Source organism: Natrix helvetica, assembly GCF_964273705.1.
Source record: "Natrix helvetica genome assembly, chromosome: 3".
Classification (NCBI taxonomy): Eukaryota; Metazoa; Chordata; class Lepidosauria; order Squamata; family Natricidae; genus Natrix; species Natrix helvetica.
In genome coordinates this window covers 49,344,000-49,362,074 of record NC_138549.1, presented here as the reverse complement: position 1 = coordinate 49,362,074, position 18,075 = coordinate 49,344,000, and the positions used below count along the sequence as shown (strand labels likewise).

Sequence of the window (18,075 nt, the reverse complement as noted above, 5' to 3'; positions counted from 1 at the left end):
AGGCTTGTGGAGGGCCATCCTTGATTTGAAACTATTAACCAAGTTTGTCAAGTACAGACGTTTTAAAATGTATTCCTTAATCACCATTCTGGAAGGTATTTGCGAAAGCGATTTTCTAACCTCAGTTGTCCTCACAGAGGCATATCTGCATGTGCCCATCCGGAGAGAATATTGTCAGTTCTTGCGCTTCTGTTACATGTCACATCATTATCAGTACAGGGCATTACCCTTTGGCCTTTCTTCCACGCCCCGGGTTTTCACCAAAGTATTGGTGGTCTTGGTGGCCCATCTACACTCCATCCCTGTCACGGTGCAAATTTATCTAGATGACATATTGGTACAATCAAGTTCCAGGGACAGGGTGGTGGATAACCTTCGCCTCACGTTATGTTAGGGTTCTAAATACCATGCAGAAATAAATCATTGTCCAAGACAAAACATCCTTAAAGGTCCAATTTATTCTACAGGCAAGTTAGCACCTCTATGGAAAAATTCCAACTCTGAATTACATCCTGAAATTCCACCCAGTTGAAAGTTCATGATCTATCCCCACACCCACAAATCCATCACATGTTCCAATCATCATCTTCCACACTGGCATCTACACCCCTCTGGTTTCGGTCAGGTGTCGAGGTGCGGAGACAAAAGATGACCTTGGCTTCTATAAAAGAATGTCAACATACATTCCACAATCCTACTCCTTTCTATTCCCCACTCCCAACTAATACACTATTGAAACAGCATAGAAAATTATAAGAAAGTGTGGCAGGCCAAAGATCCTAAAAAGAACATAACTACAGGCCTGACAGGCGGCCTCTCCTCAAAAGAAAAACGTTTCCTGCAAAGAGAATAATATAAAAGTTAACATAACAAAATTAACCACCTCTTCTCCACCCAGGGGAACCCTTTGACTTCTCGGGAAACTTCCCATTGAATTGCTTTACTAACTTCTCCACTTTTAGGTTCCCACTGTTCACCCAAGTAGCTTCAGACCAAGGGTAACCCTTCCAATGCACTAAGTACTGTAAGCGACCCCTATTCAGCCTGAAATCTACAATTTTTTCCACCTCAGATTGTGTTTCCCCTTCTATCACTACAGGAGGAGATTGAGCTTGGGTGGATGTTCTTCTGTTAGACCCAATTACTGGTTTCAACAAGCTACAATGAAATTCTGGGTCAATTTCCCCTAGACTTCTGGGTAGATTGAGTTGAACTGTAACTGGGTTAACTATCTTCACTATTATTTTATTTATTTATTTATTCAATTTATAGGCCGCACCCTCTCCACAAAGGGACTCGGGGTGGCGTACAACTCAATATACAAATAAATGACAAGGAGGAGGTAATCAAAACATTGTACAATTCATAAATAAATAATCATAAGTTAAAAACAACACAATAAAATTTAAAACAATTAAAATACCCCAAAAATCAGTTAGTTTAGATTTAAAATTGTCCAGGGGGGATTAGAAAATGTAGTTGTAATTCAAGCCAGGCCAGCTAGTTGGAACAGGTGGGTCTTGAGTTTCGTGCGGAAGAAGCGGAGATCGGTAGTTGTCCTAATGTCGGGGGGAGGTCATTCCAGAGGGCTGGGCCCATCACAGAGAAGGCCCTTCCCCTCGGCGCCACCCTCTGGCATTGCTTAGTGGACGGCACCTGGAGGAGTCCCTCTCTGTGAGAGCAAATTGGTCGCAGGGATGTATGGGGCAGGATACGATCCCGCAAATAACTAGGTCCCGTGCCATGGAGCGCTTTAAAGATGGTGATCAACACCTTGAAACGCACCCGGAAGGCTACAGGAAGCCAGTGCAGCTCGTGCAGGAGAGGTGTCACATGGGAGTACCTCGTACTCCCCATAACTACCCGCGCGGCCGCATTCTGGACCAACTGCAGTCTCCGGGTGCATCTCAAGGGAAGCCCCATGTAGAGAGCATTACAGTAATCCAGACGGGACGTCACCAGTGCATGAGTGACTATGCGAAGGGCATCCCGGTCCAATAGGGGGCGCAATTGGCGCACCAGGCGAACCTGGTGGAACGCCCCCCTTGCCACGGCTGCCACATGGTCATCCATAGACAGCTGGGCATCTAGGAGGACACCCAAATTGCATGCCCGCTCTACGGGGGCCAGTTGCTCACCCCCGATGGCCAGCAATGGAATCAGCTGGTTGAACCGGGGGGCCGGTAGCCACAGCCACTCCGTCTTGGAGGGGTTGAGTTTAAGTCTGTTGTCTCCCATCCAGACCCGTACGGCTTCCAAACACCGGGACATCACGTCAACGGCCTCGTTGGGGTGGTTCGGGGTGGAGATGTACAGCTGCGTGTCGTCAGCGTACAGATGGTATCCCACCCCAAAACCACGGATGATCTCACCCAGCGGTTTCATGTATGTGTTGAACAGGAGGGGCGAGAGGACCGACCCCTGTGGCACCTCACAAGTGAGCGACCTTATGGTCGACCTCTGCTCCCCTGCCAACACACATTGCGTCCGGTCAGAGAGGTAGGAGCAGAACCACCGTAAAACGGTGCCTCTTACCCCCAGCCCCTCCAGCTGGCGCAATAGGATACCATGGTCGATGGTATCGAAAGCCGCTGAGAGGTCTAATAGAACCAGGATAGAGGAGCAACCCCTATCCCTGGCTCTCCAGAGATCATCTACCAACGCGACCAAGGCCGTCTCTGCGCTGTGCCCGGGTCGGAAGCCGGACTGGCGCGGGTCTAGATTATCAGTTTCCTCCAGGTGACGTGGGAACTGTATAGCAACCACACTCTCTACAACCTTCGCTAGAAGGTTGGAGACAGGACGATAATTTTCTAGCTCAGTTGGGTCCAGAGAAGGCTTCTTGAGTAAGGGCCTCACAACCGCCTCTTTCAAGGCGGCTGGTAGGAAGCGTTCACTAGTCCCAAGAGCCAGCCTCGTGTAACCTCCCAGGATGCCAGTACAAGCCAGGAGGGACACGGGTCCAATAAACATGTGGTGGCTCGTAGTCGCCCACGCAACCTGTCCAAATCATCGGTGGCAACAGAGTCAAACTCCTCCCATAATGATCTCTCAAGACTGGCCTCAGATGTCTCCCCTGGATCACTGAAGGAGACCCATTCCCTCCGTATCTGAGCGATTTTATCCTGCAGATATTCCCCAAATTCCTCTGCCCTGCCCTGCAAGGGGGCTTCCCGCGGCCTCTGTGACAGGAGGGAGCGGGTCACCCGAAACAGGGCGGCAGGGCGGTTGTCTGCGGATGCAATGAGAGCGGCATAATATTAGGAATGGACCTAGAAATTTTGGACCCAATTCCTTGCTAGGCATTTCTAATCTTATGTATTTGGTAGATACAAAAACTTTGTCCCCCACACGGTAGGGGTTTAGGAATGAGCGATGTTGATCATCTTGCTTCTGGTGGGCTTCTGCCGCAACTGCTAGAGCCTTCTTCGTATTCTCCCACCCTTTCTTTAGCATGTCCATCCATTCACTCAAAGACATGAAAGAAGGAGGTTCTCTAGGCAACTCAGGCATGGCAACAACTTCCATGCCACTGGTAATCTGGAAACCCGCTAATCCTCTGCTGCTGTGGACCGCATCGTTGTACGCCACTTCGGCGAAGGGTAGCAAGTCCGACCAGTTGTCGTGCTGATAGTCCACAAAACACCTGATGTATTGTTCCACCACCGCATTGGCTCCCTCTGCTGCGCCGTTCATGCTGGGATGAACCTCTGAGTTCTTGTGTGGACCCAATGGATCTCAGGACCTCTCTCCAGAACTTGGCTGTGAACTGGACTCCGCGGTCTGAAATGATCCTCTTGGGTACTCCGTGCAGGCGATAAATGTGTTTCACAAACATTTTCACTAATTTGTTTGCGGATGGCAATCCTGAGCAAGCAATGAAGTGTGCCTGCTTAGAAAACAAATCAATAACAGTCCAAATTACTTTATGCCCACTGCTGTCTGGGAGTTCCACGATGAAGTCCATTGCGACCTCTTCCCATGGCCGTTTAGGGCTCTCTGCTGCAGGTGCTGTAGGTTCTGGGCTCTTGGATTCAATCATCCATGGTTGGCCTTTTTCCTCCTCCGAGGCCTCCCCCTTGGTAGGACTCTTCGTCACCTGAAGTTGGGGATCCTCTTCCAGAGGTCGATTGGGCATTTCCCCCTCTGAGGCCTCCCCCTTAGTTGGACTCTTTGTCACCTTCAGTTGGGGATCCTCCTCCGGAGATTGTTTGCCCTTTTCCTCTTCCGAGGCCTCCCCCTTGGTAGGACACTTCGTCACTTTAAGTTGGGGATCCTCTTCCAGAGGCTGTTGGCCCAGATGACTTTTCTGTGGTGGCATCTGGGGCCCTCTCTTTACCACCATGGCAATTGGTACACATGTTTGTTCTTCGGCAATTCCCTCCTCCGAGGCCTCCCCCTTGGTAGGACTCTTCGTCACCATAAGTTGGGGATCCTCTTCCAGAGGTCGTTTAGGCTTTTCCCCCTCCAAGGCCTCCCCCTTAGTTGGACTCTTTGTCACCTTAAGTTGGGGATCCTCCTCCATGGATTGTCTGCCCTTTTCCTCTTCCGAGGCCTCCCCCTTGGTAGGACACTTCCTCACCTTAAGTTGGGGATCCTCTTCCAGAGGTTGTTGGCCCAGATGACTCTTCTGTGGTGGCATCTGGGACCCTCTCTTTACCGCCGTGGTGGTTGGTGCGCACATTTGTGGCATTGGGGCTGGAGCCAAGCACTCTGACGCTCTGTGGCCAAGTTGACAACAATGGTGGCATTTAATTGGCCCCCACGAGGAATGGAACCTAGTTACATCTCTAAACTTAGGAACCATTTCATCACACTGCCTTGCTCTCCAACTTGCAGCTGCCCCCTTGGTAAACCCTTCTTCCATGGTGGAGATTGCTTCTCTGTAGGAAGGTGGAGTAAGAACCTTTGGGGGCATTGCAGATGCACCTTGTCCCGCTTCCCATCCTCTTTGGTAATCCCTTCTTCCATGTTGGTGATTGCTACTCTGTAGGAAGGTGGGGTAAGAACCACTTGGGGCCTTGCAGGCGCACATTTTCCCGCCATCCACATTGCAGGCCTCTGTTTGGTAATCCCTTCTTCCATGGAGATTTCTTCTCTGTAGGAAGGTCTGGTAAGAACCTTTTTGGGCCTTGCAGGGGAGACTGGAACCAGTGGGGAGGTCAATCCCTCGGTTGGCCACTGCCCAGCTTTCTGCCATGGTGCCATCTGCTGAGGGAGGGCAGGTGCCCACTGGCATCCCTCCCATCCGTGACCTGGGGTTAAGACCCTTCCCGGGGTTGCCTGCTTCACAGGTTGCAGCTCGACCAATGATGGCTGGCTAGGGGGTTTTATGTGCCAAGGACCCTCCTGCTGGCTTGGAGGAGTTATGGGCCAAGTTGGTGCCCTCTGCTGGCTTGGAGGAGTTATGGGCCAAGTAGGTGCCGTCTGCTGGCTTGGAGGAGTTATGGGCCAAGTAGGTGCCCTGTGCTGGCTTGGAGCATTTCCCCATGCTGATGGCAAAGGAGGTGGCCAGTAGCATCTCTTCCATCCAAAATCTGGGAAGAAAACCCAATCTGGTTTTGCTTCATTTACTGGTTGCAGCCCCATTTGTGGTGGCTTGCAAGTGAAAGATGCTGGCAAAATCCCTTCTTCCTGCCTCCTTTGAAATTCCCATTTTGAAAGGGAATCTTTCTCCCAGTTAGTTGCAGGGTAATAAGCCATTTCATTTATTGCCGTCTGGAAGGAGCCCAAACCTCCGTTCTAGGTTTTTTAAATTTTTTTCTCCAAGCCTTGCTTCCAAGCTGGGGGGCAGGAGGGGGAGCATGCACTCACGTTTTGCTGAAGAAGTTTGGCCTGGGACTTTCCTTCGTCTTGTCGTGTCTCCTCCTGCATTCCTCCAGATGCAATTAAACTGGAAGCAGCATTCCATTGCCTTTGAAGTTCTGGCACTCAGCTTCTTATCACCAAAAGCTTCTCATTATTTCTTCGCTGATATTTACTTTGTCCCGGTCAGCGTTGGCAATGCCGCGACCCCCATCACCAGCTCTTCCATCACCAGCCCTTCCCCCTTGAGAGGGGGAGGGTGCTAGTGAATTATTTTAAAGGGGAGAGTTGGAATAATGTTAGGGTTCTAAATACCATGCAGAAATAAATCATTGTCCGCGGCAAAACATCCTTAAAGGTCCAATTTATTCTACAGACAAGTTAGCACCTCTATGGAAAAATTCCAACTCTGAATTACATCCTGAAATTCCACCCAGTTGAAAGTTCATGATCTATCCCCACACCCACAAATCCATCACATGTTCCAATCATCATCTTCCACGCTGGCATCTACACCCCTCTGGTTCCGGTCAGGTGTCGAGGTGCGGAGACAAAAGATGACCTTGGCTTCTATAAAAGAATGTCAACATACATTCCACAATCCTACTCCTTTCTATTCCCCCCTCCCAACTACTACACTATTGAAACAGCATAGAAAATTATAAGAAAGTGTGGCAGGCCAAAGATCCTAAAAAGAACATAACTACAGGCCTGACACGTTAGATGTATTGAGGGGGCATGGATTCTCCATCAACGAAGCTAAGAGCCATTTTACACCCACAACTCATATTTTACATTTGGGAGCTTGGATAGATATAGAGGCAGGTCAGGTGTTCCTTTCTGAGGACAGCCTTAAGCAGATCGTGACAGAGGTGTTACGCAGTCACCGGGTGTCCCTGGCCACACTTTCCAAATTGTTGGGGAAGATGGTATCTACTATTTCCATTGTGCCCTGGGCTAGATTGCACACAAGGCAGTTGCAATGGTTCCTTCTCCCCTACCAGAAGTCTAATCGCAGTGTCTCCTTGACTAAGGTCCCATTGCCCAGGGAGGTTCTCCACTGGTGGAGGTCACCAGCCATAGAAAAGGGGTGTCATTTTAGGATTTCTAATAGAGTGACAGTTACCACAGATACTAGTCTGTACAGTTGGGGGGCCCATTTGGGGACATAAATGGCACAAGGCCAATGGTCATGAGAGGAGGCAGAGAAAAGCATTAACTGGTTGGAGCTACTGGCCATAAGATTAGCCCTATTGAGTTTTTGGGATTCTGTCTCCGGCCAACATGTACTTGTTCTAACTGATAATATGTCGGCCAAAGCCCACATTAATAGACAAGGAGGCACTAGATCAGGTGATCTTATGGCAGAAGCGAATGTCCTATTTTCCTGGGTGGTGGAGAATCTCTGGTCCATTTCAGCAGAGCATATATCGGGCATCACAAACGTCACTGCTGATTAGCTTAGCAGGGCTAAGGTTGACTAGGCCGAATGGCATCTACATCCTAGTCTTTTTCAGGAGATAATGCAGTGTTTCGGTCTCCCAATTGTTGACCTGTTCGCTACCACGGGCAACAGCCAGCTGCTGAGGTTTTTCATGCGGTTTAACACACCTGGAGTGAAAGCAGTGGATGCCCTTCGTTGCCCCTGCCCAGGGGCAGCCTCTATGCATTCCCCCTGATTCCTCTTCTCCCCAGAGTCATCTGCAGGATCATCTGCGTCGGAGTGGAGATCATCATTATGGCGCCTCACTGGCTGCAACACCCCTGGTTTGCCGACCTGGGGTCACTGTCAGTGGAGAGATCTTGGAGGATTCCACCAGACAAGGTTGTCCTTACCCAGGGGTCTCTGGAACACCCGGACCCTCAGTGGCTGCAGCTGACTCTCTGGCGGTTGAGCGGCTCATGTTGAGGGGCAGCAATCTCTTGGACAGGGTCATTTCTACCATACAGGCCTCCAGGAGACCTTCAATGGTCCACATTTATAATGCCACCTGGAAAAAAATTTCTCATTGGTGTGCGACCAAACATATCTCGCCAGTTCAGTCCACCATCCTTTAGGTTCTGGAATTTCTACAGGATGGTTTGGAGAAGGGGTTGTCGCCCAACACTCTTAGGAGACAGGTGGCCGCCCTCAGCAGTGTACTTACCTGGGGTGGGGGACAATCGTTAGCACATCATCCCAATGTCCAAGGGTTCTTGAAAGGGGCAGTTAATCTAAAGCCCCCAGCAGTGCATAGACCTGGGATCTGGCTAAAGTTCTGGAGGCCCTGATAGATCACCATTTGAGCCCCTTCGGGAAATATCTTTACAATTACTTACCTGGAAGGTAGCATTCTGATGGCTGTGACGTCAGCAAGGCGTATCTCTGAACTGCATGCCTTGTTTGTGCAGGGTGACCTCTGTAGGTTCCATGAGGACCGGGTGGTCCTCAGACTGGACCCTTCCTTTATGCCAAAGGTGGGGTCTTGGTTTCACCGCACGCTGGAGGTGATGTTGCCAAATTTTTGCCCCTCACCCAGACATGAATTGTAACGTTGTTGGCACAAGTTATATGTGCGTCGGGCATTGAGAATTTACATTGATCGCATGGCTGGTCACAGACACTCAGAGCCCTCTTTGTTTCCTTCCAGTCTTCTTCCCTTGGGCAAAGGGTTTCAGTAACGACCATTGGAAAATGGGTTAGATGTTGCAGTGTACGACTCACGCCAGGAGACGAGGCCAACAGGGGTAATGGCCCACTCTACAAGGAGCGCTGCCACCACGACAGCATGGGTGACGTAGGCTTCTCTGGATGAGATTTGTAGGGTGGCTACGTGGGCCTCTCCGTTTGACCTAGTTACCTGCGGGATCGCATCCTACCTCATACATCCCTGTGACCAATTTGCTCCCACAGGGAGGGACTCCTCCGGGTGCCGCCCACTAAGGAATGCCAACGGGCGGCGCCCAGGAGTAGAGCCTTCTCTGTGATGGGCCCAACCCTCTGGAATGACCTCCCCCCCGATATCAGAACCACTACCGACCTCCGCTCCTTCCAACAGAAACTCAAGACCCACCTGTTCCAATTAGCTGGCCCATTTATAGTCCCATTTTATACCTCCTGGCAAACATTTTATTCTGGGATAATTTTTTAGGGGTAGTTTTTAATGCATTTTTATTTTTTTTAAATTTGAACTTTAACTATTATTGTACAGTAAATTATACAGTGGGGCAAAAAAGTATTTAGTCAACCACAATTGTGCAAGTTCTCCCACTTAAAAAGATGAGAGAGGCCTGTAATTGGCATCATAGGTAGACCTCAACTATGAGAGACAAAATGTAAAAAAAAAACCAAACAATCATATTGGCTGATTCGGAAAGAATTTATTTGCAAATTATGGTGGAAAATAAGTATTTGGTCACCTACAAACAAGCAAGATTTCTGGCTCTCACAGACCTGTACCTTCTTCTTTAAGAGGCTCCTCTGTCCTGCACTCATTACCTGTATCAACGGCAACTGTTTGAAATTGTTATCAGTATAAAAGACACCTGTCCACAACCTCAAACAGTCACACTCCAAACTCCACTATGGTGAAGACCAAAGAGCTGTCGAAGGACACCAGAAACAAAATTGTAGACCTGCACCAGGCTGGGAAGACTGAATCTGCAATAGGCAAGCAGCTTGGTGTGAACAAATCAACTGTGGGAGCAGTAATTAGAAAATGGAACACATAAAAGACCACTGATAATTTCCCTTGATCTGGGGCTCCATGCAAGATCTCACCCCGTGGGGTCAAAATGATCATAAGAATGGTGAGCAAAAATCCCAGGACCACACGGGGGGACCTAGTGAATGACCTGCAAAAAGCTGGGACCAACGTAACAAAGGCTACCATCAGTAACACACTACGCCGCCAGGGACTCAGATCCTGCAGTGCCAGACGTGTCCTCCTGCTTAAGCCAGTACATGTCCTGGCCCATCTGAAGTTTGCTAGAGAGCATTTGGATGATCCAGAAGAGGATTGGGAGAATGTCATATGGTCAGATGAAACCAAAATACAACTGTTTGGTAGAAACACAACTCGTCATGTTTGGAGGAGAGAGAATGCTGAGTTGCATCCAAAGAACACCATACCTACTGTGAAGCATGGGGGTGGCGACATCATGCTTTGGGGCTGTTTCTCTGCAAAGGGACCAGGACGACTGATCCATGTACAGGACAGAATGAATGGGGCCGTGTATCGTGAGATTTTGGGTGCAAACCTCCTTCCATCAGCAAGGGCATTGAAAGTGAAACGTGGCTGGGTCTTTCAACATGACAATGGTCCCAAACATACCATCCGGGCAATGAAGGAGTGGCTTTGTAAGAAGCATTTCAAGGTCCTGGAGAGGCCTAGCCAGTCTCCAGATCTCAACCCCATAGAAAACCTTTGGAGGGAGTTGAAAGTCCGTGTTGCCCAGTGACAGCCCCAAAACACCACTGCTCTAAAGGAGATCTGCATGGAAGAATGGGCCAACATACCAGCAACAGTATGTGCCAACCTTGTGAAGACTTACAGGAAACATTTGACCTCCGTCATTGCCAACAAAGGATATATAACACAGTATTGAGAGGAACTTTTGATATTGACCAAATACTTATTTTCCACCATAATTTGCAAATAAATTTTTTTCAAATCAGCCAATGTGATTGTTTGGTTTTTTTTTTACATTTTGTCTCTCATAGTTGACGTCTACCTACGATGCCAATTACAGGCCTCTCTCATCTTTTTAAGTGGGAGAACTTGCACAATTGGTGGCTGACTAAATACTTTTTTGCCCCACTGTATGTTACCTCCTCCAGCCACATCTATATCTATATCTATATTTATATTTATGTATATTTATTGTGTTTTTAATATGACTGTACACCGCCCCGAGTCCCTTCTGGGAGAGGGCGCGGTTTATAAATTAAATAAAAGTTAAAAGTTAAAGTTAAAGTTTCCTTTCATACACAATTACAAACTTGACAAGTTTGCATCAACCGATTCTGCTTTCGGGAGGCGAGTGCTGCAGGCCGTTTGGTCGGAAGGGTCAGTTTCGGAATAGTCTATTGCCTTGAGGGCTATACGGCATGGATGCTATCTCCACCCTTATTGAGAAAGGGCATTGGTAACTTACCTGATACGCCTCTTCTAATAAGATGGAGATGGCATCCAGCCTCGGCCCTTAATTTGACTGTTCCTTGTCTCTCCAGGACTGTTTTTGTTCTAATTTCAGATGTTTGTATTTGTATATTCGTGATGATTTTTTTTCTTTGAATCACTAAAGTTGAAATTTGTTTGGATAACACGTGGAGTCTGTCTTTTTTTCTCTTCGTCGGAAACTGGGTGGTGCCACTCATGGAGGCGGGTTTTATGGTGGTTAATTAATTAGTAATCAGACCCAGTCAAATCAGAGCACGGACAGTATCAACCCATGCATGGATGCTATCTCCACCTTATTAGAAGAGGCGTATCAGGTAAGTTACCAACGCCCTTTCAACAGAATATGTATAGCTTGGCTGATTGAAGAAGAAGAATATGTTACACCCAATTCCAGAATAACTTTGGGTGGCATACATTAAAAGATAATATCCTGTATTTATTTATTAGTAATATTATGTAGTACCAAACAAGAAGGTACCAATCTAAAGAGTTTAACAATTAAACTAATGTCTAAAATAATAATTGAACTGTTATTCAAAACAAAAACAAAATATTTGCACTGTACAGTTGAGTGGATGGAATACTAGAACAGAATATTTAAAACAATAGTATGGTCTATAAAGTTAAAAAAAATAAGTATAAAAGAGGAATGAGTCCAGACAGAAACATGAGGTTTGAGAGTGTTATTTTGCTATTGTACATAGGCATAACCAATATAATGAATTGCTACATAAAACATAGGAAATAAATCACTGATAAACCCAAGTCTTTTGTGAGAGCTACAGGGTGGATAGTTATATTGGCCATTTTGACATGTTGGTACAGTCATTCACATAGCATAGTTTATGAAGCTGCAGATGAATGTCATTACAATTTATCCCACGCTAACTTTGGCATTAAGTATTCTGGCACACGTTCAAACAGAATACCTGTTACTCAAATGTATTCTTTAATGTTAATTAACAAGCTAATAAAGTAAACTGATATATAATCCTTGGATGACTACCTGAATCAGTTGTTGATGGATTGATTATTCTTTAACTAAATATCTTAATTATAGTTTGGTTAAGTCTTGCTGCTAAATATAATTATATTTTTCTGTATTATTCAGTCTATATGTTCAGAGGGAGGAAAAGGGAAAGAATATAAATGTCATCCTCTGTCTTATTAAACATTAAGCTATAATGTATATTTTATTAGGATATTTGCCATAATTGTAGGCTAATTTGTTTACAATATAATTATATCAAAATTTTGTTATTAGTGTCTGTAAAGAAAGTGTTAAACCTATTCTAATATTTACCACAACAACGCCTCGGGTGCCAAAAGCACGCATGCGCGTGCGTGCTATCGCACTCACTCGCATGCCCACCCCCATAATGTAATGCCCCTACACACAGGACCCCCTGCACATGTGTGTGTGACCCCCCCCCCTGCTGCCCCCAAATGCACGCACGGCTTTCTTGGAGCCTGGGAAGGGCGAAAATGGCCTCCCTCGCCCCCCGGAAACCTTCCGAAGGCCAGAAACAGCCCATTTTCTGACTTCCAGTGGGCCCGGTAGATCCATTTTTCACCCTCCCCAGGCTTCAGAGACTTTCTAGGAGCCTGGGGAGGGCAAAAAGCAGCCCAACACGCAAAGCAGAAGTTCAGGAATTGACTTCCGGTTGTCCGTTGGGGCCATTTTTCTCCCTTTGGAGGATGAAAAACAGCCCAACACGCAAACTGGAAGCCTGTTCCCAAACTTCCGGTTTGTACATTGGGTGGTTATTTGCCCTCCCCAGACTTCCTTGAAGTCTCTGGAGGGCGAAAAACAGCCTAATGCACAAACAGAAGTCCGTTCCTGAAGTTCCAATTTGCATGTTGGGCTGTTTTTTGCCCTCCAAAGGCTTCAGGGAAGCCTCCAGAGGCCGAAAAATGGCCAAAAATCAAGGCCGAAAATCAGCTGGTGCGTTGGAACTGACAGGGCAACACCCCTCAGAAATGGCTCCACATGTCATCTGTGGCACACATGCCATAGGTTCACTATCATGGGCTTATGCTGTTGCAACCATTTCTCAACTTGCCAAAGAACAAGGGGGGAGGAAAGGGTGAGATGCAATGCAGGCTTCAGACTTCAAGAAGAAGAGCAGTGAGAGCCAAGGACACACTGGCAGGTGTTTGCCAAGACTTGAGACTTTTTCTCATAACAAAATAATGACACGCAATTGGCCAATGTGGCCTCTACTAATAGGGGGATGGGGAAATCCATATTGTAACTATGTGGGTTTGTGTGGGAATTAGGTAGAGCTAGTTTTGCCTTCATCAGTACCGAAATGGTGTATTCAATAAAATTCAGCGTTCAGACAGCTTGTTTTGGTTGGGTTCATCAGTCGGACAGTTGACAAAAAGTTTCTCCTCCTTAGCATTAAGAGTGGGAAGGAACCTTTTAAAATATAAACATAAAAATATAATGTGATATTCTCAGTTTGTTTCTGTTTTGTTTTGCTTGGAAGACCTACATTATACATCATTTTTTCACCTATTGAAACTATTGCCTCTATTAGTTTTTTGTAGAGGGACAGTACCTGGTTGATAGAATTTACTGAATGTCAAAGGCACCTTTAAGTGACTGAAAGAATGAGCCATTCCTTACTGTCACAATATAACCCAATGGCATTTATTTGATTTTCAGGCACTACAATCTCATACCAGGATTTTGCCACTCCATAAATGTACAAATGAAGAACTTTCTTAAGTGTTACACTAAAAATGAATCACTGTGTCTTTCAGTAGAAATAGGTCTTGTATCCTATTGTTTTCAGTGAGTCTAGTTGTTGATGCATACCAAAAGCATATAAACTTTTCTCACTCCTAATTTCTACCTCTACTGTCCAACCATTTATAAAAACAAGTCCCATGTTCGAAAATACTTTTTGTCTTCTTTTTCTTTTCTTTTTAATGTCAATCTATCCATTTCTGCACAATCTAAAAAAAAATTAATTACATCATCTTCAATGGATTCCTCATTTTTCCAATACTGTGTAAATACAATTCTTGCTGCTGTCAAGATATGTAATATTAAGTATTTATCATACTTTTCAGTTATTATACCTAGCAAGAATATTTCTGGCTTATAATCTTTATGTTTCTCCAATCCTGTATGTATTTTTGTCCAATATTTCTTTGCTTTTGCACATGTCCACCACATATGATATTATGTTCCCGGTGTCTGGTTACATTTCCAACATTTGGCGGTCATACTTTTAAACATCTTTGCTAATCTTGCTGGCAGTAAATGCCACCTATAAAACATTTTATATAAATTTTCCTTATATGCCATTGTCAACTTACAAGTTCTTTCCCAAAGCTTTTGCCATTCATCTAAATCTATAGTACATCTAAAGTTTTTTGCCCATACTATCATTGTTTCTTTTACTTGTTCATCTTCCATTCTTAAGCTTAACAAGAAATTATATATTTTCTTTATCAATTTTTCATCTACTCCTAACATTTATTTGGTCAAATATAAGCTCTTTGTAGAAACCATAATCCTTAATGTCTTTCTCATATCTCGATTTTATTTGCATATGCAGCCACCACAATAAGTTCACGCCTTGATTCTGTAACTCCTGTTGGACTTTAATTCTTATAATCCAAGCCCAGTATTATCTCCATTGAAAACTATCCATTTTTAGTTTTTTAAATACATTTATGGGGGGAATTATTAATATTTTACTAGTAACAAGTCACTAAAATAAGAAACTAACAATACATTTCATATAATTTACATTACCAGAAGAATATTTATCACTTTCTTAAATAAAGTCTTTTACTTACTCCTCAAAATTCAGTACTTTAAAAATAATTATTAGCAGTTGGAATTCAGCCTGGAAACAGGACTATATATTCCAGAACATTAGTAACAATAACTTCTCTATGTCAAATGTTAGTTAAAATATGGATGGTCCTCGACTTACAATCACAATTGAGCCCAACATTTCTGTTGCTAAGCAAGATAGTTGTTAAGTGAGTTCTGCCCCGTTTTACAACATTTTTTGTCGTAGTAGTTAGATGAATCTTTGCAGTTGTTAAGTTGGTAAAACGTTTGTTAAGTGAACCTGGCTTCCCCATTGACTTTGCTTGTCAGATTGCAGAAAGTGATCATATGACCCTGGGACACTGCAACCGTCATAAATATGAATCAGTTACCAAGCATCTGAATTTTGATCACGTGACTATGGGGATGCTGTAACAGTCATCAGTATAAAAAATGGTCATAAGTCACTTTATTCTGTGCCATTGTAACTTCAAATGGTCACTAAACAAACTGTTGTAAGTCAAGGAATACCTGTACATTGTATTAAAGTCTACTGTGCTTCAGGGTTCTCACTCTTCTTTGGCAATTGAGCTATCTTGAATTTATCACTATAATCAAAATGAAAGCTATCAATATATGGATAACAGATTTGGACAGAAAGGAAAGCACATAGCTAAGCTAACTAACAAATATTCTTAGAAACTGAGGCAGCTTGAAATCATGGACTGGTGTAAAGTTGGTTATTGTTTTAATGGAGTATAATACCATATATGGCCCACTACTATGGTATTCCAGGATTCGAAGCCTATACCTCTTACTTTGTGTGGTTTAAACTTCAATCTCTTACTCCTCTCATTTAACAAAATAGCATCCCGAAACAGTTGCTTAGGGACTTGATGGTATAGAGATATATTTCTATTCAATAATGTCAGTGTATTCAAATGAATGGCACAACCATTAAATCTTGCAAGATATTGAAAATGACATCACTGTCCATTGATATTTAGAGGTTTGTATGTAACAATACTAAAATTGTTGTTGTCACTGTAAGTTTAAAAGTAGGAATTCACTCTGTTTGTTTTCTTCCGTGGCACAGGTAGAAGAAGGTTGGTGGGAAGGAGTGCTAAACGGGAAGACTGGCATGTTCCCTTCTAATTTCATAAAGGAGCTTTCTGATTCTGATGATACTAGAATTGTCTATGAAGAGCACCTGATAAAACCGAGTAAGCGTATAAGCATTCATTTTATTTTAGCTTTGGCTGGATTCTTTCATTATACAATGGATTTTCTTTTTCTCCTTTCTAATGAACAAAATCTAACAAATTTGTAGAGGTTGTATAGGGAATTATGCCAGGTGAAACCGAATTAATGTTAAATTAAGTTTAGCAAGCCACAAATATTTAAACTCCCTGGTTGTTGTTCTTCTGATTGAATGACCTTTTTATTCATTTTCCTTAGTCATCATTTGCCATTATATTTTATCACTAAAAGTTCTGAAATGCTAATTCAGAAATTCAGTTGAAATATGCTTGGTAATGATGCTTCTATCCTTTAATGTTTACTGCTGGATTATAGTTAAAATAATGATACTACATTTGCAACACCTTTTTTTTCTTTTGCCTAACACTTAGCAGTTTTGTTTTTTTCTATTAATAGTGCTGCTGTACCTGGAACTCAGGTTTAGGTCAGTAATCCCAAGGAATGGTCTTCAGAATTATGCAAAAAGTGGTCACTAGCAAGGCTGTGGCAAATAAGCTAAGCCAGGAGACTATTGATTATTTAGGGTGGCAGATCTCTTGAATTCTTGATTTTAAAAAAATAGTATATGCTATTGGACACAGCTAGATATGTTTTTTTTATTATTTTGCTTTACAAATATCCTCTATTTTTAAGTCACAAAAGTATGCTACTTTTGTATTCAATGGATCATTAATTAACATATAAAATTAAGTACTGCAGCATTGCTTAGTATACTTTTTATTAAAAACTCCCCATAAATTTAATATGTGTGCTTTATTTGTATTATGAAGCAGAAATGTAGGATTTGTGGTCCTCCAGATGATGAAGAATTATAATTCCAAGAATTCTTAGACATGTTGTATTCGGCTACTGGGAGGGTCAAATGTTTTCCTTTGCTATAAAGATTTGTGTCTCTCGACAATGATAAATTTGCTTTGTCAACTGTGACGTTCACACATTTTCCATGATGCAATTCATCTTTCACTGCTATTTGATAAAAAAGAATAAAAGGATAGCCATTTTTCCCAGTATGTTTAGATCAGTATTAAATGAAACTTGTTTTTATATTGTTACTGCTATTCAAATTGTACCATGGGATTTTTAGTTTAATTTGTCCAGAATTTTGTAAACAATTTCTGTACAAACTACTTTTGAAGTATATTTTACTTTTGAAATATTGTATGCATTGTGGTACTTCCATAATGATTTATTAATTAATGTTTGCCAAGAATATTGTATCTGTCATTCATTCTGCTTTGTTTTTAATTTCTATAATTGTTTTCAATTTATATCTTAGATGAAAATATATTTATGAGGGTTTTTTTGTGTACATCATTATTCTGTCTGTCTCCCCATCATCATTATTAAAATGTTTCACATCATTAATTGAATATACTCCTTGTAAATTTATGGCATCAGATGAAGGTGGATTTGTCAGTAGCTACTAAAGAGATTTATAGCAAAGGATGGAACTGAAATATGGCTCTTCCTAATTTATAATAGACACTATGGATTATTCACCATAGTCAAATAATTATTGACTTCGTCAGGAGAGACATGACTAAATAAATTCAGATAAACACAGCAGAATATATTTTATATCAAATTAAGTTCAGTAGCATCATATATTTATGAACTCATCAATATGTATTGCTTAGCAAATTTCTCTATTCAAAAAGCAATGTAAAAATCGAGTTATTGATTTTGAGAATGCAATTGAGATGGATATATGACAGATCAAGATGTTAACAATTATCCTTTGTGTAGCATAAAAGTTAATAAGAGACTTGACTAAACACTAAGGATATAATCCATCTTCCACCTTCATTTGAGTCAGAAGTACCCTCAACATCTTCTCACAAGATGAATCCCTAAAAGTGGACATAAATCTTCATGGTTTCAGGATGGGGATTTTGCTGAGGTAATAGCTTGGTGAAGGTGAAGACACTCTGATCCAGCCACCAGCTGGCGATCAGAGACAGAGGCATGCCTCAGTGCCCCATACAAATGCAGAGGCTACCCTTGATGTTGATGATGATGAGCCCATAGACTTGCAATATATGCCAAATTCTT

The 18,075-nt window shown here is 43.3% G+C and overlaps 1 protein-coding gene across 6 annotated transcripts in view; it reads left to right on the top strand.

Annotated features, from left to right (window-relative positions):
- SH3KBP1 (SH3 domain containing kinase binding protein 1) overlaps positions 1 to 18,075 on the top strand; it is a 239,495-nt gene that overhangs the window by 98,073 nt on the left and 123,347 nt on the right. For all 6 annotated transcript variants that reach the window (XM_081947350.1, XM_081947349.1, XM_081947346.1 and 3 more), the window contains one exon: positions 15,860 to 15,986. In XM_081947350.1, the coding sequence (XP_081803476.1) occupies positions 15,860 to 15,986 (127 nt within the window). The remainder of the gene's footprint in view (positions 1 to 15,859; positions 15,987 to 18,075) is intronic.